At 51.8% G+C, this 24,163-nt stretch overlaps 1 protein-coding gene across 1 annotated transcript in view; it reads left to right on the top strand.

Annotated features, from left to right (window-relative positions):
* The window catches only part of HS2ST1 (heparan sulfate 2-O-sulfotransferase 1), a 282,142-nt gene extending 258,318 nt beyond the window's left edge, over nucleotides 1–23,824 (top strand). Inside the window, exons 6-7 of the mRNA XM_082265932.1 lie at nucleotides 15,046–15,203; nucleotides 22,763–23,824. Coding sequence (XP_082122058.1) covers nucleotides 15,046–15,203; nucleotides 22,763–22,989 — 385 coding nt within the window. The 3' untranslated portion in view covers nucleotides 22,990–23,824. The remainder of the gene's footprint in view (nucleotides 1–15,045; nucleotides 15,204–22,762) is intronic.
* The last annotated feature ends 339 nt before the right edge of the window (nucleotides 23,825–24,163 follow it).

Genomic DNA, 24,163 nt, shown 5'->3' with positions numbered 1-24,163 from the left:
GCTGCGCGGATGGACGCTGGTGAGGCTGCGCGGATGGACGCTGGTGAGGCTGCGCGGATGGACGCTGGTGAGGCTGCGCGGATGGACGCTGGTGAGGCTGCGCCGATGGGGGCTGGTGAGGCTGCGCCGATGGGGGCTGGTGAGGCTGCGCCGATGGGGGCTGGTGAGGCTGCGCCGATGGGGGCTGGTGAGGCTGCGCCGATGGGGGCTGGTGAGGCTGCGCTGGTGAGGCTGCGCTGATGGGGGCTGGTGAGGCTGCGCCGATGGGCGCTGGTGAGGCGGCGCCGATGGGGGCGGGTGAGGCTGTGCCGATGGGGGCGGGTGAGGCTGTGCCGATGGGGGCGGGTGAGGCTGCGCCGATGGGGGCGGGTGAGGCTGCGCCGATGGGGGCTGGTGAGGCTGCGCCGATGGGGGCGGGTGAGGCTGCGCGGATGGACGCTGGTGAGGCTGCGCGGATGGACGCTGGTGAGGCTGCGCGGATGGACGCTGGTGAGGCTGCGCGGATGGACGCTGGTGAGGCTGCGCCGATGGGGGCTGGTGAGGCTGCGCCGATGGGGGCGGGTGAGGCTGCGCCGATGGGGGCGGGTGAGGCTGCGCCGATGGGGGCGGGTGAGGCTGCGCCGATGGGGGCTGGTGAGGCTGCGCCGATGGGGGCTGGTGAGGCTGCGCCGATGGGGGCGGGTGAGGCTGCGCGGATGGACGCTGGTGAGGCTGCGCGGATGGACGCTGGTGAGGCTGCGCGGATGGACGCTGGTGAGGCTGCGCCGATGGGGGCTGGTGAGGCTGCGCCGATGGGGGCTGGTGAGGCTGCGCCGATGGGGGCTGGTGAGGCTGCGCCGATGGGGGCTGGTGAGGCTGCGCCGATGGGGGCGGGTGAGGCTGCGCCGATGGGGGCTGGTGAGGCTGCGCCGATGGGGGCTGGTGAGGCTGCGCCGATGGGGGCGGGTGAGGCTGCGCCGATGGGGGCGGGTGAGGCTGCGCGGATGGACGCTGGTGAGGCTGCGCGGATGGACGCTGGTGAGGCTGCGCGGATGGACGCTGGTGAGGCTGCGCTGATGGGGGCGGGTGAGGCTGCGCCGATGGGGGCTGGTGAGGCTGCGCCGATGGGGGCTGGTGAGGCTGCGCCGATGGGGGCTGGTGAAGCTGCGCAGATGGGGGCGGGTGAGGCTGCGCCGATGGGGGCGGGTGAGGCTGCGCCGATGGGGGCTGGTGAGGCTGCGCCGATGGGGGCTGGTGAGGCTGCGCCGATGGGGGCTGGTGAGGCTGCGCCGATGGGGGCTGGTGAGGCTGCGCCGATGGGGGCGGGTGAGGCTGCGCCGATGGGGGCGGGTGAGGCTGCGCCGATGGGGGCTGGTGAGGCTGCGCCGATGGGGGCTGGTGAGGCTGCGCCGATGGGGGCGGGTGAGGCTGCGCGGATGGACGCTGGTGAGGCTGCGCGGATGGACGCTGGTGAGGCTGCGCGGATGGACGCTGGTGAGGCTGCGCGGATGGACGCTGGTGAGGCTGCGCGGATGGACGCTGGTGAGGCTGCGCGGATGGACGCTGGTGAGGCTGCGCGGATGGACGCTGGTGAGGCTGCGCCGATGGGGGCTGGTGAGGCTGCGCTGGTGAGGCTGCGCCGATGGGGGCTGGTGAGGCTGCGCCGATGGGGGCGGGTGAGGCTGCGCCGATGGGGGCGGGTGAGGCTGCGCCGATGGGGGCGGGTGAGGCTGCGCCGATGGGGGCTGGTGAGGCTGCGCCGATGGGGGCTGGTGAGGCTGCGCCGATGGGGGCGGGTGAGGCTGCGCGGATGGACGCTGGTGAGGCTGCGCGGATGGACGCTGGTGAGGCTGCGCGGATGGACGCTGGTGAGGCTGCGCGGATGGGGGCTGGTGAGGCTGCGCGGATGGGGGCGGGTGAGGCTGCGCCGATGGGGGCTGGTGAGGCTGCGCCGATGGGGGCTGGTGAAGCTGCGCAGATGGGGGCGGGTGAGGCTGCGCCGATGGGGGCTGGTGAGGCTGCGCCGATGGGGGCTGGTGAGGCTGCGCCGATGGGGGCGGGTGAGGCTGCGCGGATGGACGCTGGTGAGGCTGCGCGGATGGACGCTGGTGAGGCTGCGCGGATGGACGCTGGTGAGGCTGCGCCGATGGGGGCTGGTGAGGCTGCGCCGATGGGGGCTGGTGAGGCTGCGCCGATGGGGGCGGGTGAGGCTGCGCCGATGGGGGCGGGTGAGGCTGCGCCGATGGGGGCGGGTGAGGCTGCGCCGATGGGGGCTGGTGAGGCTGCGCCGATGGGGGCTGGTGAGGCTGCGCCGATGGGGGCTGGTGAGGCTGCGCCGATGGGGGCGGGTGAGGCTGCGCGGATGGACGCTGGTGAGGCTGCGCGGATGGACGCTGGTGAGGCTGCGCGGATGGACGCTGGTGAGGCTGCGCCGATGGGGGCTGGTGAGGCTGCGCCGATGGGGGCTGGTGAGGCTGCGCCGATGGGGGCGGGTGAGGCTGCGCCGATGGGGGCGGGTGAGGCTGCGCCGATGGGGGCGGGTGAGGCTGCGCCGATGGGGGCTGGTGAGGCTGCGCCGATGGGGGCTGGTGAGGCTGCGCCGATGGGGGCTGGTGAGGCTGCGCCGATGGGCGCTGGTGAGGCGGCGCCGATGGGGGCGGGTGAGGCGGCGCCGATGGGGGCTGGTGAGGCTGCGCCGATGGGGGCGGGTGAGGCTGCGCGGATGGACGCTGGTGAGGCTGCGCGGATGGACGCTGGTGAGGCTGCGCGGATGGACGCTGGTGAGGCTGCGCCGATGGGGGCTGGTGAGGCTGCGCCGATGGGGGCTGGTGAGGCTGCGCCGATGGGGGCGGGTGAGGCTGCGCCGATGGGGGCGGGTGAGGCTGCGCCGATGGGGGCGGGTGAGGCTGCGCCGATGGGGGCTGGTGAGGCTGCGCCGATGGGGGCTGGTGAGGCTGCGCCGATGGGGGCTGGTGAGGCTGCGCCGATGGGGGCGGGTGAGGCTGCGCGGATGGACGCTGGTGAGGCTGCGCGGATGGACGCTGGTGAGGCTGCGCGGATGGACGCTGGTGAGGCTGCGCCGATGGGGGCTGGTGAGGCTGCGCCGATGGGGGCTGGTGAGGCTGCGCCGATGGGGGCGGGTGAGGCTGCGCCGATGGGGGCGGGTGAGGCTGCGCCGATGGGGGCGGGTGAGGCTGCGCCGATGGGGGCTGGTGAGGCTGCGCCGATGGGGGCTGGTGAGGCTGCGCCGATGGGGGCTGGTGAGGCTGCGCCGATGGGCGCTGGTGAGGCGGCGCCGATGGGGGCGGGTGAGGCGGCGCCGATGGGGGCGGGTGAGGCTGCGCCGATGGGGGCGGGTGAGGCTGCGCCGATGGGGGCTGGTGAGGCTGCGCCGATGGGGGCGGGTGAGGCTGCGCGGATGGACGCTGGTGAGGCTGCGCGGATGGACGCTGGTGAGGCTGCGCGGATGGACGCTGGTGAGGCTGCGTGGATGGACGCTGGTGAGGCTGCGCGGATGGACGCTGGTGAGGCTGCGCCGATGGGGGCTGGTGAGGCTGCGCCGATGGGGGCGGGTGAGGCTGCGCCGATGGGGGCGGGTGAGGCTGCGCCGATGGGGGCGGGTGAGGCTGCGCCGATGGGGGCTGGTGAGGCTGCGCCGATGGGGGCTGGTGAGGCTGCGCCGATGGGGGCGGGTGAGGCTGCGCGGATGGACGCTGGTGAGGCTGCGCGGATGGACGCTGGTGAGGCTGCGCGGATGGACGCTGGTGAGGCTGCGCGGATGGACGCTGGTGAGGCTGCGCCGATGGGGGCTGGTGAGGCTGCGCCGATGGGGGCGGGTGAGGCTGCGCCGATGGGGGCGGGTGAGGCTGCGCCGATGGGGGCGGGTGAGGCTGCGCCGATGGGGGCTGGTGAGGCTGCGCCGATGGGGGCTGGTGAGGCTGCGCCGATGGGGGCGGGTGAGGCTGCGCGGATGGACGCTGGTGAGGCTGCGCGGATGGACGCTGGTGAGGCTGCGCGGATGGACGCTGGTGAGGCTGCGCGGATGGACGCTGGTGAGGCTGCGCCGATGGGGGCTGGTGAGGCTGCGCCGATGGGGGCTGGTGAGGCTGCGCCGATGGGGGCTGGTGAGGCTGCGCCGATGGGGGCTGGTGAGGCTGCGCCGATGGGGGCTGGTGAGGCTGCGCCGATGGGGGCGGGTGAGGCTGCGCCGATGGGGGCTGGTGAGGCTGCGCCGATGGGGGCGGGTGAGGCTGCGCCGATGGGGGCGGGTGAGGCTGCGCGGATGGACGCTGGTGAGGCTGCGCGGATGGACGCTGGTGAGGCTGCGCGGATGGACGCTGGTGAGGCTGCGCTGATGGGGGCGGGTGAGGCTGCGCCGATGGGGGCTGGTGAGGCTGCGCCGATGGGGGCTGGTGAAGCTGCGCAGATGGGGGCGGGTGAGGCTGCGCCGATGGGGGCGGGTGAGGCTGCGCCGATGGGGGCGGGTGAGGCTGCGCCGATGGGGGCTGGTGAGGCTGCGCCGATGGGGGCTGGTGAGGCTGCGCCGATGGGGGCTGGTGAGGCTGCGCCGATGGGGGGCGGGTGAGGCTGCGCCGATGGGGGCGGGTGAGGCTGCGCCGATGGGGGCTGGTGAGGCTGCGCCGATGGGGGCTGGTGAGGCTGCGCCGATGGGGGCGGGTGAGGCTGCGCGGATGGACGCTGGTGAGGCTGCGCGGATGGACGCTGGTGAGGCTGCGCGGATGGACGCTGGTGAGGCTGCGCGGATGGACGCTGGTGAGGCTGCGCGGATGGACGCTGGTGAGGCTGCGCGGATGGACGCTGGTGAGGCTGCGCCGATGGGGGCTGGTGAGGCTGCGCCGATGGGGGCTGGTGAGGCTGCGCTGGTGAGGCTGCGCTGATGGGGGCTGGTGAGGCTGCGCCGATGGGGGCGGGTGAGGCTGCGCCGATGGGGGCGGGTGAGGCTGCGCCGATGGGGGCGGGTGAGGCTGCGCCGATGGGGGCTGGTGAGGCTGCGCCGATGGGGGCTGGTGAGGCTGCGCCGATGGGGGCTGGTGAGGCTGCGCCGATGGGGGCGGGTGAGGCTGCGCGGATGGACGCTGGTGAGGCTGCGCGGATGGACGCTGGTGAGGCTGCGCGGATGGACGCTGGTGAGGCTGCGCGGATGGACGCTGGTGAGGCTGCGCGGATGGGGGCTGGTGAGGCTGCGCAGATGGGGGCGGGTGAGGCTGCGCCGATGGGGGCTGGTGAGGCTGCGCCGATGGGGGCTGGTGAAGCTGCGCAGATGGGGGCGGGTGAGGCTGCGCCGATGGGGGCTGGTGAGGCTGCGCCGATGGGGGCTGGTGAGGCTGCGCCGATGGGGGCTGGTGAGGCTGCGCCGATGGGGGCGGGTGAGGCTGCGCCGATGGGGGCTGGTGAGGCTGCGCCGATGGGCGCTGGTGAGGCGGCGCCGATGGGGGCGGGTGAGGCTGTGCCGATGGGGGCGGGTGAGGCTGCGCCGATGGGGGCGGGTGAGGCTGCGCCGATGGGGGCTGGTGAGGCTGCGCCGATGGGGGCGGGTGAGGCTGCGCGGATGGACGCTGGTGAGGCTGCGCGGATGGACGCTGGTGAGGCTGCGCTGATGGGGGCTGGTGAGGCTGCGCAGATGGGGGCGGGTGAGGCTGCGCCGATGGGGGCGGGTGAGGCTGCGCGGATGGACGCTGGTGAGGCTGCGCGGATGGACGCTGGTGAGGCTGCGCGGATGGACGCTGGTGAGGCTGCGCCGATGGGGGCTGGTGAGGCTGCGCCGATGGGGGCGGGTGAGGCTGCGCGGATGGACGCTGGTGAGGCTGCGCGGATGGACGCTGGTGAGGCTGCGCGGATGGACGCTGGTGAGGCTGCGCCGATGGGGGCTGGTGAGGCTGCGCCGATGGGGGCGGGTGAGGCTGCGCCGATGGGGGCGGGTGAGGCTGCGCCGATGGGGGCTGGTGAGGCTGCGCGGATGGACGCTGGTGAGGCTGCGCCGATGGGGGCTGGTGAGGCTGCGCCGATGGGGGCGGGTGAGGCTGCGCCGATGGGGGCTGGTGAGGCTGCGCCGATGGGGGCGGGTGAGGCTGCGCCGATGGGGGCTGGTGAGGCTGCGCCGATGGGGGCGGGTGAGGCTGCGCCGATGGGGGCGGGTGAGGCTGCGCGGATGGACGCTGGTGAGGCTGCGCGGATGGACGCTGGTGAGGCTGCGCGGATGGACGCTGGTGAGGCTGCGCTGATGGGGGCTGGTGAGGCTGCGCAGATGGGGGCGGGTGAGGCTGCGCCGATGGGGGCGGGTGAGGCTGCGCCGATGGGGGCGGGTGAGGCTGCGCCGATGGGGGCGGGTGAGGCTGCGCCGATGGGGGCTGGTGAGGCTGCGCCGATGGGGGCTGGTGAGGCTGCGCCGATGGGGGCTGGTGAGGTTGCGCCGATGGGGGCGGGTGAGGCTGCGCCGATGGGGGCGGGTGAGGCTGCGCCGATGGGGGCTGGTGAGGCTGCGCCGATGGGGGCTGGTGAGGCTGCGCGGATGGACGCTGGTGAGGCTGCGCCGATGGGGGCGGGTGAGGCTGCGCCGATGGGGGCGGGTGAGGCTGCGCCGATGGGGGCGGGTGAGGCTGCGCCGATGGGGGCTGGTGAGGCTGCGCGGATGGACGCTGGTGAGGCTGCGCCGATGGGGGCTGGTGAGGCTGCGCCGATGGGGGCGGGTGAGGCTGCGCCGATGGGGGCTGGTGAGGCTGCGCCGATGGGGGCGGGTGAGGCTGCGCCGATGGGGGCTGGTGAGGCTGCGCCGATGGGGGCTGGTGAGGCTGCGCCGATGGGGGCTGGTGAGGCTGCGCCGATGGGGGCGGGTGAGGCTGCGCCGATGGGGGCGGGTGAGGCTGCGCCGATGGGGGCTGGTGAGGCTGCGCCGATGGGGGCTGGTGAGGCTGCGCCGATGGGGGCTGGTGAGGCTGCGCCGATGGGGGCGGGTGAGGCTGCGCCGATGGGGGCGGGTGAGGCTGCGCCGATGGGGGCTGGTGAGGCTGCGCTGGTGAGGCTGCGCCGATGGGCGCGGGTGAGGCTGCGCCGATGGGGGCTGGTGAGGCTGCGCCGATGGGGGCTGGTGAGGCTGCGCCGATGGGGGCGGGTGAGGCTGCGCCGATGGGGGCGGGTGAGGCTGCGCGGATGGACGCTGGTGAGGCTGCGCGGATGGACGCTGGTGAGGCTGCGCGGATGGACGCTGGTGAGGCTGCGCTGATGGGGGCTGGTGAGGCTGCGCAGATGGGGGCGGGTGAGGCTGCGCCGATGGGGGCTGGTGAGGCTGCGCCGATGGGGGCGGGTGAGGCTGCGCCGATGGGGGCTGGTGAGGCTGCGCGGATGGACGCTGGTGAGGCTGCGCCGATGGGGGCTGGTGAGGCTGCGCCGATGGGGGCTGGTGAGGCTGCGCGGATGGACGCTGGTGAGGCTGCGCGGATGGACGCTGGTGAGGCTGCGCCGATGGGGGCGGGTGAGGCTGCGCCGATGGGGGCGGGTGAGGCTGCGCCGATGGGCGCTGGTGAGGCGGCGCTGGTGAGGCTGCGCCGATGGGGGCTGGTGAGGCTACGCCGATGGGGGCTGGTGAGGCTACGCCGATGGGGGCTGGTGAGGCTACGCCGATGGGGGCTGGTGAAGCTGCGCAGATGGGGGCGGGTGAGGCTGCGCCGATGGGGGCGGGTGAGGCTGCGCCGATGGGGGCTGGTGAGGCTGCGCCGATGGGGGCTGGTGAGGCTGCGCCGATGGGGGCTGGTGAGGCTGCGCTGGTGAGGCTGCGCTGATGGGGGCTGGTGAGGCTGCGCGGATGGACGCTGGTGAGGCTGCGCGGATGGACGCTGGTGAGGCTGCGCGGATGGACGCTGGTGAGGCTGCGCTGATGGGCGCTGGTGAGGCGGCGCTGGTGAGGCTGCGCCGATGGGGGCGGGTGAGGCTGCGCCGATGGGGGCTGGTGAGGCTGCGCCGATGGGGGCTGGTGAGGCTGCGCGGATGGACGCTGGTGAGGCTGCAGTTGTCTCCCCCCCCCCCCCCAAAAAAAAATAAAAAAAAATTTAAATTAAAGTCAGCAGCTAAAATACTGTAGCTGCTGACTTTTATTAAAAGGACAATTACCTTCCGGGGATCCAATACCGTTCTCCTCCGTGCTGGCTTTTTACTTTGGGAAGCCTTGGGGGCACTCGGCAGGGGGTAAAGATCGAAAACCGCAGGGGAGAAGAGGGCTGCTCTGTGCAAAACCATAATACAACGCAGGTTAGTAGAACAGGTTTGTTATTTAGAAAAAAAAAAAGACAACCTTTATAATCACTTTACATGATCAGTGTGCAGCTGAGAACTATGACCGCACAGTCGGAATCTTTTTGGCAGAAAGATTTTTGACTGGTTCTCGGTTGTCACATACTATTTTTTATTTATAGAATTTCTCATTTTTAAAAGAAAGGTACATTTATACGTTGCAGTTCTGCTTGGATTCCTCTTGTAGTTTTTACAGGGAAGATTTTCTGTCTTGCAAAAAACAAGCACGTCTTTTATAAAAGACCAACCCCTTTATTGAATTACCCAACGCTCTGTTCTATATTAAAAATCATAAATATTTGTATCCATCAGTCTATACAATCCATTTATTGCTTTGTAAACATTTGATGTCTGAACAACAGTTCCTAGTATTAAGTAAACTGTATTTAAAACCATAGGTTGTAAAAAAATAAATAAAAATAATAAACTTAGCGATTTCATTTGATTCCCTGATATGTAAATTTAGAACGTAACACTTCAGTTATTTCAGTATGAGGTTGTGTAAAATCAGTTCTTATTTTTCCAACCTGGGAATTTAGTAATTAGCTGAAACGAACTGTAAACAGTCAGCGGGATATTAAGCAAAAGTGTTAAAATGTCATTAAATATTTATGAGAAGATGGAGGCGTAATTAGACGTCTGACAAATGAGGCCGTACTGCTGTCTGATATCCAGTACGCCACCTTTCATTCACAAATATCACAGTATTCGGTGAGTTACTATTCTTGCATATAGTAATCAATAAGACCCAATCTGAAACTTGAGTGATACTAGTTGAAGATGGATTTTGACTACTATGGGTTACTGTGCATAAGAATTGCCAGATATGAGCAAGAACCCTTGATTGAAGAAGTCCAGTGTTATCTAATGGGCAGTTCACCATTTTTCATGTTTAAAGAAGTTGTGATCAAGCTCTTTTAAGGCTCCTGTACATGCAGACTAGGTTGACCGCCGGCCACGGGAAAACGCTTAATGTTGCAAAATCACATCACAATTTTACCGCATTTTGTGGCCTGATGGTTAAAATGTTCCTATCCTGAATGTGATTCTTCCGGGTTCAGGAGAGGGAGGTTAAACCTCCCCTAACTGCAGCAGCTCCTAAACTCTTGTAAAAGCCTGTGTGCATTTTATGGAGTTGAGCTTAGGAGCTTTGGCAAAAAAAAACGCCAAAAGCTACTAAACTCAAGTTTAGATGCTGTAGTGTACCTTAGGGTCCATGAACACTTGACTTAAAAAAAAAAAAACATGCTTCTACGGGAGTTATGCGGGTGTTTTTTATCTACAGCCTGTAGAAGGAGCTCAAGGTTCTCCTATGTGTCCGTGCACATTAGGGAATTTAGAGGCAAAAAAAAAAAAAAACACATCACAAGTGCATTTTTTGAGAGGATGGTAATGGTAAAAGCTCATAAACATGGAGCGTTATGCATTTTTTAAGTGTACAGTGAAAAATGAGTGGAGGGGAATGTTTTGCGAAAAAACTCATAAAAGCAAATGCCCATAAAGTCTTCTGAACTCTTGTGCAATATGAGCTACTATAAGCATTTTTGTATGCCGCTGTTTCTGCTTGAGGTCTTTTTTTTTTTTTTTTTTTTTACAGTTCTTAGGTTATAGTAGTCAATTCTTTAGACAGGGGGAAAAAAAATTACAAAGCTGACCTAACACTATGAGCTCTTGTTGGTAGCGGACCGTGTCAGCTTACTAATGAACTGGCTGAAATTTGCTCACCAGCTAGCCCTTTCAGCTGCCTCCTGCCTAATATCCATATATTAAAAATCTAAGAAGCCATGTGGAAAATTGTCAGCTGAACAGCATCTGCATCCAATCAGATGCTGGCACCGTTTCACATATTTCACACCCAGCACCTTTACTACCGCTTTTGTTAACAACCATCCACCCTCCCCTCTACCTAATTTTGGGGAATCAGCGCTTCCCTCCCGGGCTGCTAGGGGATTACTTCCGCTCTCTCCTGGAAGCGCAATGCTTCCAAGACTCTTTTTTTCAAACTTTGCTCACCATCCCTCTATCTCGAAGTGGATGTTAACAACGGGCCAATATTGTCTCGGCTTCTGAAGAGCTCAACAGCTTTGACACTTTCTCAGCTCCCTCCCCTCTCTCCAAAACTTCAGGGGCCACTGATGACTTTTGGACACCTTTTTGTGTTGGTACTGGCCCTCTTCCCCACACTTTCTTAGGTGTATTTTCAGCTGATCCCTCTCCCTGATGACTATTTCCCCACTTATCTTTAGAAGTAGGAATCAATACACTTCAATCAATCCATTAAGATCTTTCACCCCTGTTCAATGTAGGCAGGGCACTTGGGCCCTGTTGTCTAGCAGCACAGTAGGTGGGGGGTAACAGTACCTGATGGCTAGCCTGTACAGTCCAGTTATAGCGCTCTATAGAAAGCAGTCAGCGTGCTGCTTTAATTTTTAGAACAGCAATCATGTGACAAAACAGTGCATCATCATACCCCCCATATTGTTGGCAGTGTTTGTATTTAAACACATTGATCGAGGTGAATTAACAATGTCCAAGTTATCCTTGGACCATGTTTTTTTTTTTTTTTTTTTTATTATTTTACAACTTACCAGTGGCTAATTTATAAAAACAAAAAGTAATAAAAGTATTTGTGGTGTTCCAAGCAAATCAATCAAGTAGCAGATGTCCTTTTTATGAGTCTGTAGAGAAATGAAAAAACCTGATTGGTTGTTATGGTCCCTTGTTTTCTCATTAGCGTGTATACGTCTGGCCCAATGCAGGGTCTAAGATTGTCGCTGATGGACTCAATATAACCCCCTTGAGTGCTATAATAATTTTGCGTTACTATTTGGATTCCTCGCTTGCTCCCCATATGTATCTTACCATATAACAAGGATCATTTTCCACTTCTTATGGCTTTATAGTTGTAGCTTTTAGTACTCATTTACTTGCTGAAAATAATCTATAAAATTGTTATTGTGGGGTTGGATGGCACTTATCTTGAAGAAAAAAAAATGCAGTTTCTCCTAGCTTGCAGCTGCATGCTATTAGTTTTATATAATTTTAATTGCCCTGAAGATCATACAATTCTGGAGGTTTGAAAAAGTCTTTGTTATTATTACTTACTAGTGGTGTTCAAGATCTTTACCCCCCCGAAAATAATTTAACATTTTAGGTTTAAAGTAACAGCAACAGCTGAGTATAGGTATTTACTGCCACACAAATATTATAGAAAATCTATAATGAGAGAAACTTGGTGCTCTCCATTGCTGACCTCTTGCCTGGAAAATGGGGAATCGCTTGGCTATCTTGCTTGACTCTTTCTCTACCACTCACCTGAAAATAGTAAAGCATTCTGAGGGCTTCTCTGAACAACTGATTTGCATGCCCATTCTAAGTATGTGACCAAGCTGGTACTGAAGTAAACCATGCCCTTCCCACGACTGGTTTGCTTTAAAGCAATGTTTCTCAACTTTTTTCCAATCAAGGCATCCATTAAAATTATGCACAGTGCCCCTTTCTAAAATGTAAAAAAATACTTAGTGCAAGCTTCACACACGTAGGACACCCAACATTAGAGGTGATTTATGTTGGGTGTCTGACTGGTATTCCAGCATTTCTTCTTCCTCATTTTTTCACCCTCTCGCAGCTAACGGGACCTCAGTGCTGACAGAGAGGGGCAGAGGTCAAACAAAGGTGTCTAATTTTTTTCTGAATTATTTTTTTTAATTTTTTTTAATTTTTTTCTGAATGAATTTAAATATATTCTTATGTAAGTGTAATTTGACCAATGTTGATCATTGCATTTTTGTTGACTACTGCTTTGGTTGTATGTTCCTAATGCACCTAGCCCCAGTCCAGTGTTATAGAGGGTTTCTTTTGAGCAAGAATTATGGCACCTTTAGGACCCAGCTGGCTCTGCCGCTCTGCCCATTTAAGCCCTTGTCCAAAATGGCGCTTTATCGGCCTGAGGAAGGAGCGCATGCTCCGACAACGCGTCGCCGGCGCCAGTACGCATCCCGGAAGTGACGTCAGAACGGCCGGTGCTGTGTCCCTAGTGTATGGGAAGTATCGATCTTCCATTCGCTACTGCCCAGGGCTTCGAGACCGCTTGTGCCAATGATGAATCCGGACATTGGGATCATCATTCCACTTTGCAATACTGCCATGTTGTTTTTATTACACCGCTTGTGAGTACCTGTTCACTGTGTCTATTAAACGTATGATCCTGATATACTGCACTCAGTGTGGCGCCTGTTTTCTCCCTGCAAACAAAGGTGTCTGATGTCCTTATCAACCAATGACATCAGTGGTTGTAACAAATAAGTAGACTTGACCAACTTGCTGGCTTGTACACCATTTTTGGGCAGTTTGGGGCCATTTTTAGGCACCTCTGAAGAACCCAGATGGCACATCAGGGTGCCTAGGCACCCTAGTTGAAAAAGGCTGCTTTAATGTGACACTAAACGCACACATCAGAGGAAAAACGGTTTAACCTTAAAGCGGACTTCCACCCAAAAGTGGAACTTCCGCTTTAGGTAGTTCTAACCCCCTGACATGCCACATTTGGCATGTCATTTTTTTTGGTGGGGGTGCGGGTACCTAGTTTTGACATGTACCCGCTCCCACTTCCGCTCGGAGCGCCGCGGCGCCCTGAGCGGAAGTTCTCCTCTCCCCCTCAGAGGTTCCAGAAGATTGCCGGCCAATCACAACGCGTAGCGCAACTCGCGCATTCGCAGCGCGTACCCGGCTGTGAATCCGCAAACTGTCACCAGTGATGCCGGCGCCGCAGAGCAGAGAGGGAGAAGAGCGAGGCTTCGGACGGCTGCATCGTTGGACAGGTGAGTGTGTTTAGGCTGGAACTCCACTTTAACCACTTAAGCCCCGGAAGATTTTACCCCCATTCCGACCAGGGAGTATTTTGCGATTCGGCACTGCGTGACTTTAACGGACAATTGCGCGGTCGTGCGACGCTGTACCTAAACGAATTTGGCGTCCTTTTTTTCCCACAGACAGAGCTTTCTTTTGGTGGTATTTGATCACCTGTGCGATTTTTTGATCACGCGCTATAAACAAAAAAAGAGCGTCAATTTTGCAAAAATAGCAATATTTTTCACATTTTTTTATATGAAATTCCCCCAAAAAAATTTAAAAATCAAAATTTTTTTACTTTTTCGGCCAATTTGTTTTATGCTACCTATGTTTGGTAAAAAAAATCGCAAAAAGCGTATTTTGATTGGTTTGCGCAAAAGTTATCGCGTTTACTAACAAAGGGAAAGATTTCTGTCATTTTTGTTGTTTTTTTTTTTTAACGTGTAATGGCGGCGATCTGCGATTTTTTTTTTTTGCGGTACTGCGACATTGGGGCGGACAGATCGGACCCTTGACTGACATTTTTGACACTTTTGGGGTTACCAGTGACATTTCTACAGTAATCCGTGCTATATATATGCACTGTTACTGTAAAAATACACTGGTAGTGAAGGGGTTAACTTTATTTGGGAGGGAGGGGCTGTGTGTATCCCTAGGGGCGTGCTTTCTACTGTGATTGGCTGGGGCTTGAGCTGTATGGACACTGATCAACGGATCTACATACTAGATCCGAGTGATCAGTATCCTAACAGCAAGGAGAATGACAGGTGGCTTGTTTACACAAGCTGCCTGACATTCTCCCTCTCCCCCGCCGATCGCCGAGTGACCGGCGGACATCGGGTCCGCCGGTCACACGCGCGGGGGGGTCCGTGACCACGCGGGAGCGGGAGCGCGCCTCCGGGGGCGCGCGCTCGCTCCCTAGACCCTCACAGGCTAGTGACGTAGCCCTACGTCACTTTGCCTGTGAGGGGCTGACTGCCGACGTAGATCGGCGTTAGGCAGTCGGCAAGTGGTTAAAATACGTAAGGGGTTCTTCACTGTCAGAGCAGTAAAGATGTGGAATTTGCTTCCACAAGCAGTCGTATCAGCAGGGAGCATCGATAGTTTAAAAAAAACTATTAGATGGGCACCTTAAAGAACACAACATACAGGGGTGTATGTCAATGTACGGTTAACAGCAAACACACACACACATCATATGTTGAACTGGATTGACTGATGTCTTTTTTTCAACCTCACAAACAAACAAAAAAAATCCTTATACCGCTAGCATTACTAAATCGATTGAAAAGTAGAACATTTACGTGTTAAACTTTTTTTTTTTTTTTTTTTAGTTACCTTCTGGTGTCCAGGCCTAGACAAATGATATCATACATCCCAGGAGTCTTCAGGATGGAAGGAGGGCTTTTCACAGCTAAGCACACCCTCCTACCTGTATGCCTGAGCTAGGGGCAGATGGATTCCAGAAAGTAAATGCTACATGAATCATCCGCCTTACTCAAGATGACAATGCCAAAAATGCTAAGGGGTTGGGTGGGTTTCAATGTTATTTCTCAACAAAATTAATCATGGAGACATGGATGAATGGCTGAATTTGCTTTGAATATTAAAATCAAATTAAATAGGGTTTTTGGTGTGTGGTGCTCAGATGGAGTGCAGTTCCGCTTTAAGTAGATCTAAATTGAAGTAGGAAAATAATTGCAGGCAATTCATCATCTAACAGACATCTGTCCTAGCAAGGAACCTTTTTTTTGTACAGCAGTTACTGTGGTAACTGGTAGAAATATGCAAAATATCGCAGAAACAACTTTTTAAATAAAATGTTTATCTTTTTGTGCTTTGTCTGATCAAAATATTCAGTTGATGGTTAGATGTATTTTTAGCTTTTTTTTTTACTAATCTGTCTTTCAGGAATGTTGGGAGCAGATGGGCCCTGGACCAAGCCAAGTACAACTTAGTAAATGAATACTTTTTAGTCGGGGTGACGGAGGAACTTGAGGATTTCATTATGTTGTTGGAGGCAGCATTGCCTCGTTTCTTTAGAGGTGCCACCGAACTCTACCGTTCAGGTAATTCAAAAGATTACCAATTTTGTTGAGTATGAACTTGTAAGTCTGGAACAATAGGGCTGGATTATAGCAAGAATTCTATACATTGCTAAATGCTATTCATGTTCATCCCCCAGATAAATTACAATTGGAAACTCATTGGATACCATACGGTGCACAAATACTTTTCTTCCAGACACATTGCGGGGGGATTTTTATCAAATTGATTTAATCTTGGAAGACTGGTCATCATCATTTCCAGGCTGCATAATCGTATGGGGGCACAAATAAAGAACAAGGGGTAAACATTCCCAACTGCCTTGTGCTTAGAGGATTTTAATCCCCACTAAAAATGCGGAACCAACCGGCAGGGCTCCCAGTCGTTTGATCACTATAGCTATGGCATAGGGATCATATGCAAGCTTGGAAGTTAATTTACAAAATAACATTTACTGCATGCAGATGGGACTGCAGCTTAAAGATGAACATGTGCCTCACATACAACGCAGTACAAAAAATAATTACAAAATGTATGTATGTGTGTTTTGTTTTTGTTTTTTTGTCCATTTTCCGCCTGTAATGAAAAAACTTAGCAGGAATTTTGAACAGTGTACCAAATAGCCTCATGTCCTAAGAAGAAAATTATTCAGGCAGGCAAATCAAATTATAGTGTTACTGTCAACTTATCCAGGCCTCAGTTGCTTCTGGTCAAAAAAAGGTTAACTCTAGTTACCCCTAGGCAACCTGCTTGTAGATACACTCATACTTAGCAAATTGCTTACTATTTTACACTAGCGCTCTTAAACTGGCAAGCGAATACACTATAGAACTGAAAATGGGGGTGGGAATACCCACGCACCAATGGCAAATGGGAGAGAGGAAGACTTCACCTTTATTAGGTTATTAAATAGATCATGGAAAATAAGCATGTGTGAGTGTGTATACTTTTAAGGTAGGGGACATGAGCATTGGGAAGAAATTAGTGAAAAAAATCGTCACTACTACAAAATACCCCAAGGGGCGTGTGTGTGTGTGTGTGTGTGTGTGTGTGTGTGTGTGTGTATATATATTCATCACAAGATACCTAATTGGGGTAAAATTAAAGACAAAAGAATTGCCCTCTGCCGTGTTACAAGCACAAGGGAAGTTATTTGCACTGCCCAACCATAAACAGTATGGCCACCTGCTGTTAAGTAGCACCATTGGATGGACTAACCTGTAATAATGTGCTAATCTTCTATCAATTTGCATCAAATAAATCTACCTTACCACTGTAAGAGAGAGGAGGGGGGAATCGAAGGGTTAACATACAATATTTTTACCTTCCTGCTGCAATTTATATCCAGTTGAATGACCAGTCCCTATGATACATGGTTATCTACCGGGTACCTCCATTGGTCTGTGTCTACAAAGGTATATTGTTGCCCCCCCCTAACAATATCAATTTGACTGGCCAGTTACAGTGGTATTATGTCATGCATCCAAGGCCCTCGTTGATCACAGTCAAAAATAGATCAACTCAAACTCCTATACCTCCATTATCAGTTATTGCATCACCCCAAATTTGGTGCCCTGAACTAACTTCACTCTACACGTTTTGCTCATAAAATGAGCTTCGTCAGGAGTATAAAAAAAAAAAGTGTGCACTAAATCAGACAAACAAACATATACAGCACATGGTGATCAAAAAGAAAATGACCACTGATGCTCAGGAATAGGCTGCCGGCATGTAATATCATCATTTACTAGTCTAAAGCATACTTAGAAAAATCGCTGCTCTCCCAATACAGTCTGTGTAGTCAACCTATATGAGACCGCCTCACCCTTGCACCACCCAACAAGCCATGCCCTCTCACATGTTTCGCCCCACCAGGGCTTAGTCATAGAGGTGACCTGTAGGACTGAGGCCCGGTGGGTTGGGCAAAACATGTTTGTGGAGTGGTGCAAGGCTAAGGCCATCTCATACATGTTAACTACACAGACTGTATTGGGAAAGTGGTAATCTTTCTAAGTACGTTACCCTCAGGTACTTCCTGGTTTTGTACAGGCGGATGATACTAAACTAAGCGGGGCAATAACTTCTATGCAGGATGTGGAAATATTACAAGCAGACCTGAACAAAGTAATGGGGTGGGCAACTACATGGCAGATGAGGTTTGTTTTTTTTTTTTTTTTTTTGTAAATTTCTGTTTATTAAGTTTTGCATGTTAAACAAGAACATATGCAGATGAGGTTTAATGTTGAAAAATGTAAAGTTATGCACTTGGGTGTCAGAAACACGAAAGCAAGCTACCTGGGGGTCCTAGTGGACAACAAGCTTGGTAGTGGCATGCCATGCCAAGCCGCTGTAAGGAAGGCCAACAAAATATTGGCATGTATAAAAAAGGGGGTTCACTCCAGAAATGAAGAGATTATTCTCCCACTCTACAAGACTCTGGTCCAGCCACATCTGGAGTATTCTGTCCAGTTCTGGGCACCGGTCCTCAGGAAGGATGTGCTGGAGCTGGAGAGAGTCCAGAGAAGGGCAACAAAAATAATTAGGGGAATGGAGGACATCTGCCATGAGGAAAGACTACAGGCATTGAACTTATTCTCTCTGGAGAAGAGACAATTGAGGGGGGATATGATATCAATGTACAAATAATGTACTGGTGATGACCCTAGCATAGGGAAAAACTATTCAGAGAAAGGGAATACAGTAAGGCACGTTGCCACTTACGAAATTTAGAGGAAAACGGTTTAACCTTAAAATACGTAAAGGGCTCTTTACTGTCAGAGCAGTAAGGATGTGGGATTCTCTTCCACAAGCAGTGGTATCAGCAGGGAGCATCGATAGTTTCAAAAAACTATTAGCGGGGCACCTTAAAGACCACATTACACAGGGGTATACAATGTACGGTTAACAGCAAACACACATCATAGGTTGAACTGGATGGACTGATGCCTTTTTTCAACCTCACAAACTATATGTTACCCAATGAGCACACATTTGTGTCAGACCTTCCCTAATAAATCATTAAAATAACTGCTACACTTGATGGATAAAATCTGCCATTATGTAGCACTAATTCATAGTGGTAATCTGAAGGGCGGCTATGAATTTAGACTGAATAACAATAAAAAGGTAAGGTAACATGAATGCCTAATTTAGGATAAGGTTTTAAAAAAAAAAACAACAAAGTGTCTGGAAATACCAGTGGACATGGCTAATTTATTTATCAGGAGATAAAGCCAAGCATATGGTGAGTAGATAAGGTCATCCCCAAAACTCCCAAACAAAGAGGAAGCTTGTGATAGAAGCCAAAGAGATGCCAACACTCACTTTTTGAATGGACGGCAGCATTCAATAGCAGAGACTGGAATAAAGATGCATCAATCAACATATCAAGTGCTTTGCATACTAATGGGATCTAGAGAGGGATTGGCACAGAATGACCAGTTACACAAAAACAACCATGTGAAAGTATGTTTGGAATTTGATAATAAGCTTGAAAGTAACTCATTCATCATGTGGAAAATGTTTTGTGGTCAGATCTAGGATTGCCTACATTAAAAAAAATGCTTACACTAAAGTATAGTGCTGGTAACTTGCTGCTGGTCAAATTTTCATTAACATAGACTGTAATTCATGTTAAAAGTAGCATTGAGGATGGATGATAAAAAAGCGTAACAATGCTGTGAGTAAATTTGTCTTTTAATAAAGCTAAAGGTGAGATATTATCCAAGATTGTAGGATCTCCAGACACGAGGCCAAAGTAAGATTAGAGAGACTTGAGAACAAAAAATGGAATGTCTTCCTAAAGGTCCAGTCAAAGCCCCTCATTTGAATTCTTTTGAGAATTTGTGGAACTACGGTATTTCAAGGGTGCTTGCACAGGCATTTTAGATGCCTGGCGTAATTTACCTGCTCTTTCTATCACCTAGGGAGCTGCAGGTGCTGCATACAGCCTGTCATACAAATGAATGGCTATACGGGCCCATTTTCTTGTAAGCGCAGATACATTTTTGCATATAGAAGATACACCGACACATATTTCACTTGTTTTAGTAAATGCAGTTGTCTATCAAATAAAAATAAACACAGCATGGGACCGAAGCACAATGACATGCTAAGAGGGAGATGTAGAAAGACTTTGCTGGCAACACAGGTCAGAGGTTAAGATAAAAATGCAGCAAAAAGACCCAAGGCGCTCAACCATAGAATGGGCTTGTAGTTATATGAGGTAGTAACATGCATCCTATTGACCCATTCCCATCTGCAATCCATTGGAGAAATGGATCTATCTAAAACGAAAACACAAAGGCTATATACGGCACACTTGTAAAGTCAGGGTATCTGTGATAAATTGGAGGATGATGAATAAACAAATAAAACTTGCTTCCATATAAACCATAAAGTGGGGGTTTGCTTTGATCCTGTAGCAGAGCAGTAGTTTTTTGCCTCCGTCCCTGTGTATCTAAAATGGGGGAAATTGCTTGGTGCCTCGGGCCAAGAAGTGGAGTGGGACTTTTATGGGCAAGTGAGTTTACACACAATTTATAAAAGATAATCAAAAATATTTATTTATGTACAATGTTAGGATACAATTATTTGTACTTATATCCAGTGCGTAGGTGTTTGGGTTATAGACCCAAAGTGTGTTTAGAGGAAGGTAAAGTTTTTGGAAAATATCCGTGACATAGGTGAAAAGGGTGACTTTTGTTTTTGGACGTTGTTCTCTGTTTTTTCCAGGCTTGTTGCTTGGAAAAATCTGTTCACAGAGATCCAACTATAGGTCCAAGGCGTGTTTATCCAATGCGTTTCGGCTACTGGGTAGCCTTTTTCAAGGATTATATGGTTATCACCAATTCTGTGGAAATAATGATAAATATTATTTTTATCCTTTATGTATATTTATTAGTATATTTGTTGTTTATTTATTAGTATATACATACTTTCTCTGTCTATTCTTGCGAGCCTCTTTGTGTCTGGACAAGTTCGCAGCAGGAACCACTATGGTGCAGCCTGAGGAATATATATATATATGTATACATTATGTATAATGTATTTAGTAAGTTTCTAGGTTTGTATACGTTTGAATTATGTCTGACAACTTACTATATGGTTGTCTTCCAATGTTCTTACGGTTATTGAGTGCAGGGATTGGTATCCTATTCTTTTGCTGAATGGATCTAAGGATACGTGCCCGTAAAAGTCCCACTCCACTTCTTGGCCCGAGGCACCAAGCAATTTCCCCCATTTTATAAACCATAAAGTGACATTTATTATGTGGCTATAGATAGTTACATAGGTTAAAAAAAAGACACAAGTTCATCTAGTTCAACTGAAAAAAAAATAATCTTATAATCCCATATACACAATCCTATTCCCACAGTTGATCCAGAGAAAGGGGAAAAAAACAGCAAAGCATTGATCCAATTTGCTACAGCAGGGGAACCAAATTTATTTTCCTGATCCCCAGTGAGGCAATCAGATTTTCCCTGGATCAGCGTTACCTATAAATCTTAGTACCCAGTTATATTATGCACATTTAGGAAAGAATCAAGGCCTATTTTAAAACAATCTACTGAGCTGGCCAGGACCATCTCTGGAGGAAATCTATTCCACATTTTCACAGCTCTTACTGTGAAGAAACCTTTCTGTATTTGGAGATTAAATCTCTTTTCCTCTAGACGTAAAGGGTGCCCCCTTGTCCTCTGTGATGACCTTAACGTGAATAACTCAACCCCAAATTCACTATATGGGACCCTTTATGTATTTGTACATGTTGATCATATCCCCCCTTAATCTTCTCTTCTCAAGAGAGAATAAATTCAGTTCCTCTAATCTTTCCTCATAGCTGAGCTCCTCCATGCCTCTTGTAAGTTTGGTTGCCCTTCTCCAGTTCCCTGATATAATTTTTGAGAAATGGTGCCCAAAACTGAACTGCATATTCCAGATGAGGTCTTACTAATGATTTGTACAGGGGCAAAATGACATCTGTCTCTCTCTGGAGTCCATACCGTTCTTAATGCAAGAAATTACTTTGCTCACCTAGGAAACTGCAGCTTGCCATTGCATGCTATTATTAAGCTTGTGATCTACCAAAACCCTCAGACCCTTCTCCACTATGGAATCCCTCAGTTGTACTCTTCCCCCCCCCCCCCCCAATATGTATGATGCATGAACACGTGTCTCTAGCCCCCAAGTACATAACTTTACATTTATCAACATTAAACATCATTTGCCACAAAGTTGTCCAATTAAACAGTGCATTGAGATTGGCTTGTAAGTTGGAGACCTCCTGTAAGGACGTTATTACACTGCATAGCTTAGCACACAGTCTAGATAAAAACAGTCAAGTGTAAACCCCACAGTCTAATTTAAAAGGTAAAAGCCCAAGTCTCCTCCAGCCTCAAACAATAAATGGAGGGCCCAGCACTTGTGATGGAAACAGGCTCAAGGTTCACTTGCCAGCCAGAAGGCACATAAAGGCTTGCTGGGACCAACTGTTGGTGTCCTAAAGGGAAGGCACACTTCTGTGTGGTGTGTAGTGAGGCTGGAGCCCACCAGGAAGATGGCCACTCACAGGATGAAGACAATAATTCTGCAGGACAAGGAAGATGGCGCTACCACTCCGGTGGCCCGTGTCAGCGGAAGTAGAGGGACCAGGGGGCTCTCTCCCCAATCAAATAATGCGTTTTGAAGCTCCCGGCTTCTTTGTCAAAGGTCAGGTCAGAGAGAAAGCTACAAGATTGTAGAACATCCTAGGCCTGCTGGAAGGAAAGATGTAGAATTTTCATGTTTGCACTGTGTTCCAAAATGTTCATTTGGGACTTAAAAAAATAAATAAATAAGGGAGAATGCTATGGACACCCACACAGTGAAGTTAGGGGAAAAACAGGTGGTGAGTGCCATTAAAAACATGACATATTGCCCTCCACTAAAAACGTCTGAAAGTGGATTTCAAGCCTAATGCCCCATACACACCTGCAGATTATCTGCAGACTTTTGTCTGCAGACTTACCTTTTTTATGTAGTGCAAGGGCCTGCCGGATTGCATACAAATTGAAAGTGTTTAGGTTTGACCTCATATTATATGGTTTTGGTAAGTCTGCAGACAAAAGTCTGCAGATAATCTGCACGTGTGTATGGGGCATTACACTAACTTTTCGTAGTTCTCTCTCTCCTCCCTCCTACCTATCCTTGTGTAGAGTAAGATCTGTATGCTTACTTTTTTAGTCTTATCTGGTCTGATCACATGATCTTGCAGCTCCGGCTCCCCTGCATCAGTGAGCAACAACTGCAGGGGAGAGCAGGGATTACCAATAATGGCTGGGTCATGGGAGTCAGAGCCACATGATCATGTGACCAGACTGAAAAAAAAAAGTAAGTATGTATATTAACTTATCCTTTTTTTTTTTTTTACACTGGGTAGGCAGGAGGAAGGTAACATTTTTAAAGATGGTAAGTGTTAGGCTTGAATTGCACTATAACGTCAGATTAGTTTTAATGTTAACTGTCATTTTCCTGCTGTGATAATCTGCACATAGTTTACCGATTTCCCTCACTTGTATTTGCTGTATTTTTGTATCTACAGGAAAGAAGTCTCACCTCCGAAAAACAACAGAAAAGAAGGCACCATCAAAGGAGACTACTGCAAAGCTTCAGCAGTCGGACATATGGAAAATGGAGAACGAGTTTTACGAGTTTGCACTTGAGCAGTTTCAGTTTGTCAGGGCACATGCAGTCCGGGAAAAAGATGGAGAACTCTATATTCTTTCACAGAACTATTTCTATGAAAAAATTTACCCAAAGTCAAGCTAAGGACACTGTGTGCTGTTTAATGGACTACACCTTTGTTCATAAGGCTTTAATTTCAGGCCTGCAGACTCAACCAGTAATTATACCTGTGAGACGGTTCATTGATAACTCGCTATGGTTGTCATCAAATGAGCCATATCAAATGTTCAGTACTAAGAAAACGAGACCTTGTAGTGATCTCCTTCTGCCACAAGATCATGCTGATAAGTACAACACGTGAGAACTCAACTGTAGCAAAATGGACACTGGACAGTCTGAAATTACACTGTACAGAAAAAAAAAAATGGAACTCTAGATATTTTTTTTTTCAACTTGCAAGTGTCCAAACGTCTCCTCTGATTTATTTTGTGTTCAGTTTCAAATGGCTGTTATTGATCATGTTCTTTCCACCTGTGAATATTTAAACACATTGAAGAGCTCTATCAGACATTCTGCTGTGTAACTTGTCCATTTTTACACTGGTGCTTAATTAGTATCAAGACGGCTTCTGGATTTTAAATCAACAAATCAGTATTTTTTATTTTTATTTTACCCTTCTATCTATAGACATTAAAGAAAGTGTTACACTTTTTTTCTAAAAATCAAGTCATTGTTTGGCTCATGTTACTGGAAAAATTACATGGTTCTAGATAATTTTCAGAAAGTATTACAGATGAAACATCATAGAATCTGTATATGGTTCTCCTCATTTGCTTATGTATTAGGGGCAAAACTATGTTTTTTTGAAGTCACTAGCAGTTTTGGTCTTTGGTTCTCAACTTTACTGAAGTATGTATTGATTTATTAAAGAAAAGGTTTACCAAATATCATTTGAAGTTTACATTTATCTCTAGCCACCCCTAACTGTATATAAATTTGCTTATATAAAAATATATAAAATAACTTTTTTTTAATGCTTTTATCTACTGTGGACACCTAAACGTCACACCTAAATGAGTTTGTTCCCATTCCAAAACCATGTGCTCAGAATTAGTGTTCCATTCTTTCCAAAGGTGTTCTGTAGAGTTGATGTCAGGGCTGTGTGTCCACTTCAGTTCCTCTAGTATGAAACCATATCTATATGAAATGGAAAAGGGAACAGTCCTGATCGTCGTACATCTCTGAAAAACACTGTAAAGAAGTTGTATGACCGCCTCAGCCTGGGCTCCAACCAGGCCTCGCCCACAACACGGTTTAC

This window comes from Pelophylax lessonae (genome assembly GCF_965119305.1).
Source record: "Pelophylax lessonae genome assembly, chromosome: 8".
NCBI lineage: Eukaryota > Metazoa > Chordata > Amphibia > Anura > Ranidae > Pelophylax > Pelophylax lessonae.
Note: the sequence above shows the minus strand (reverse complement) of the source record. Positions and strands in the feature narration are given on the sequence as shown.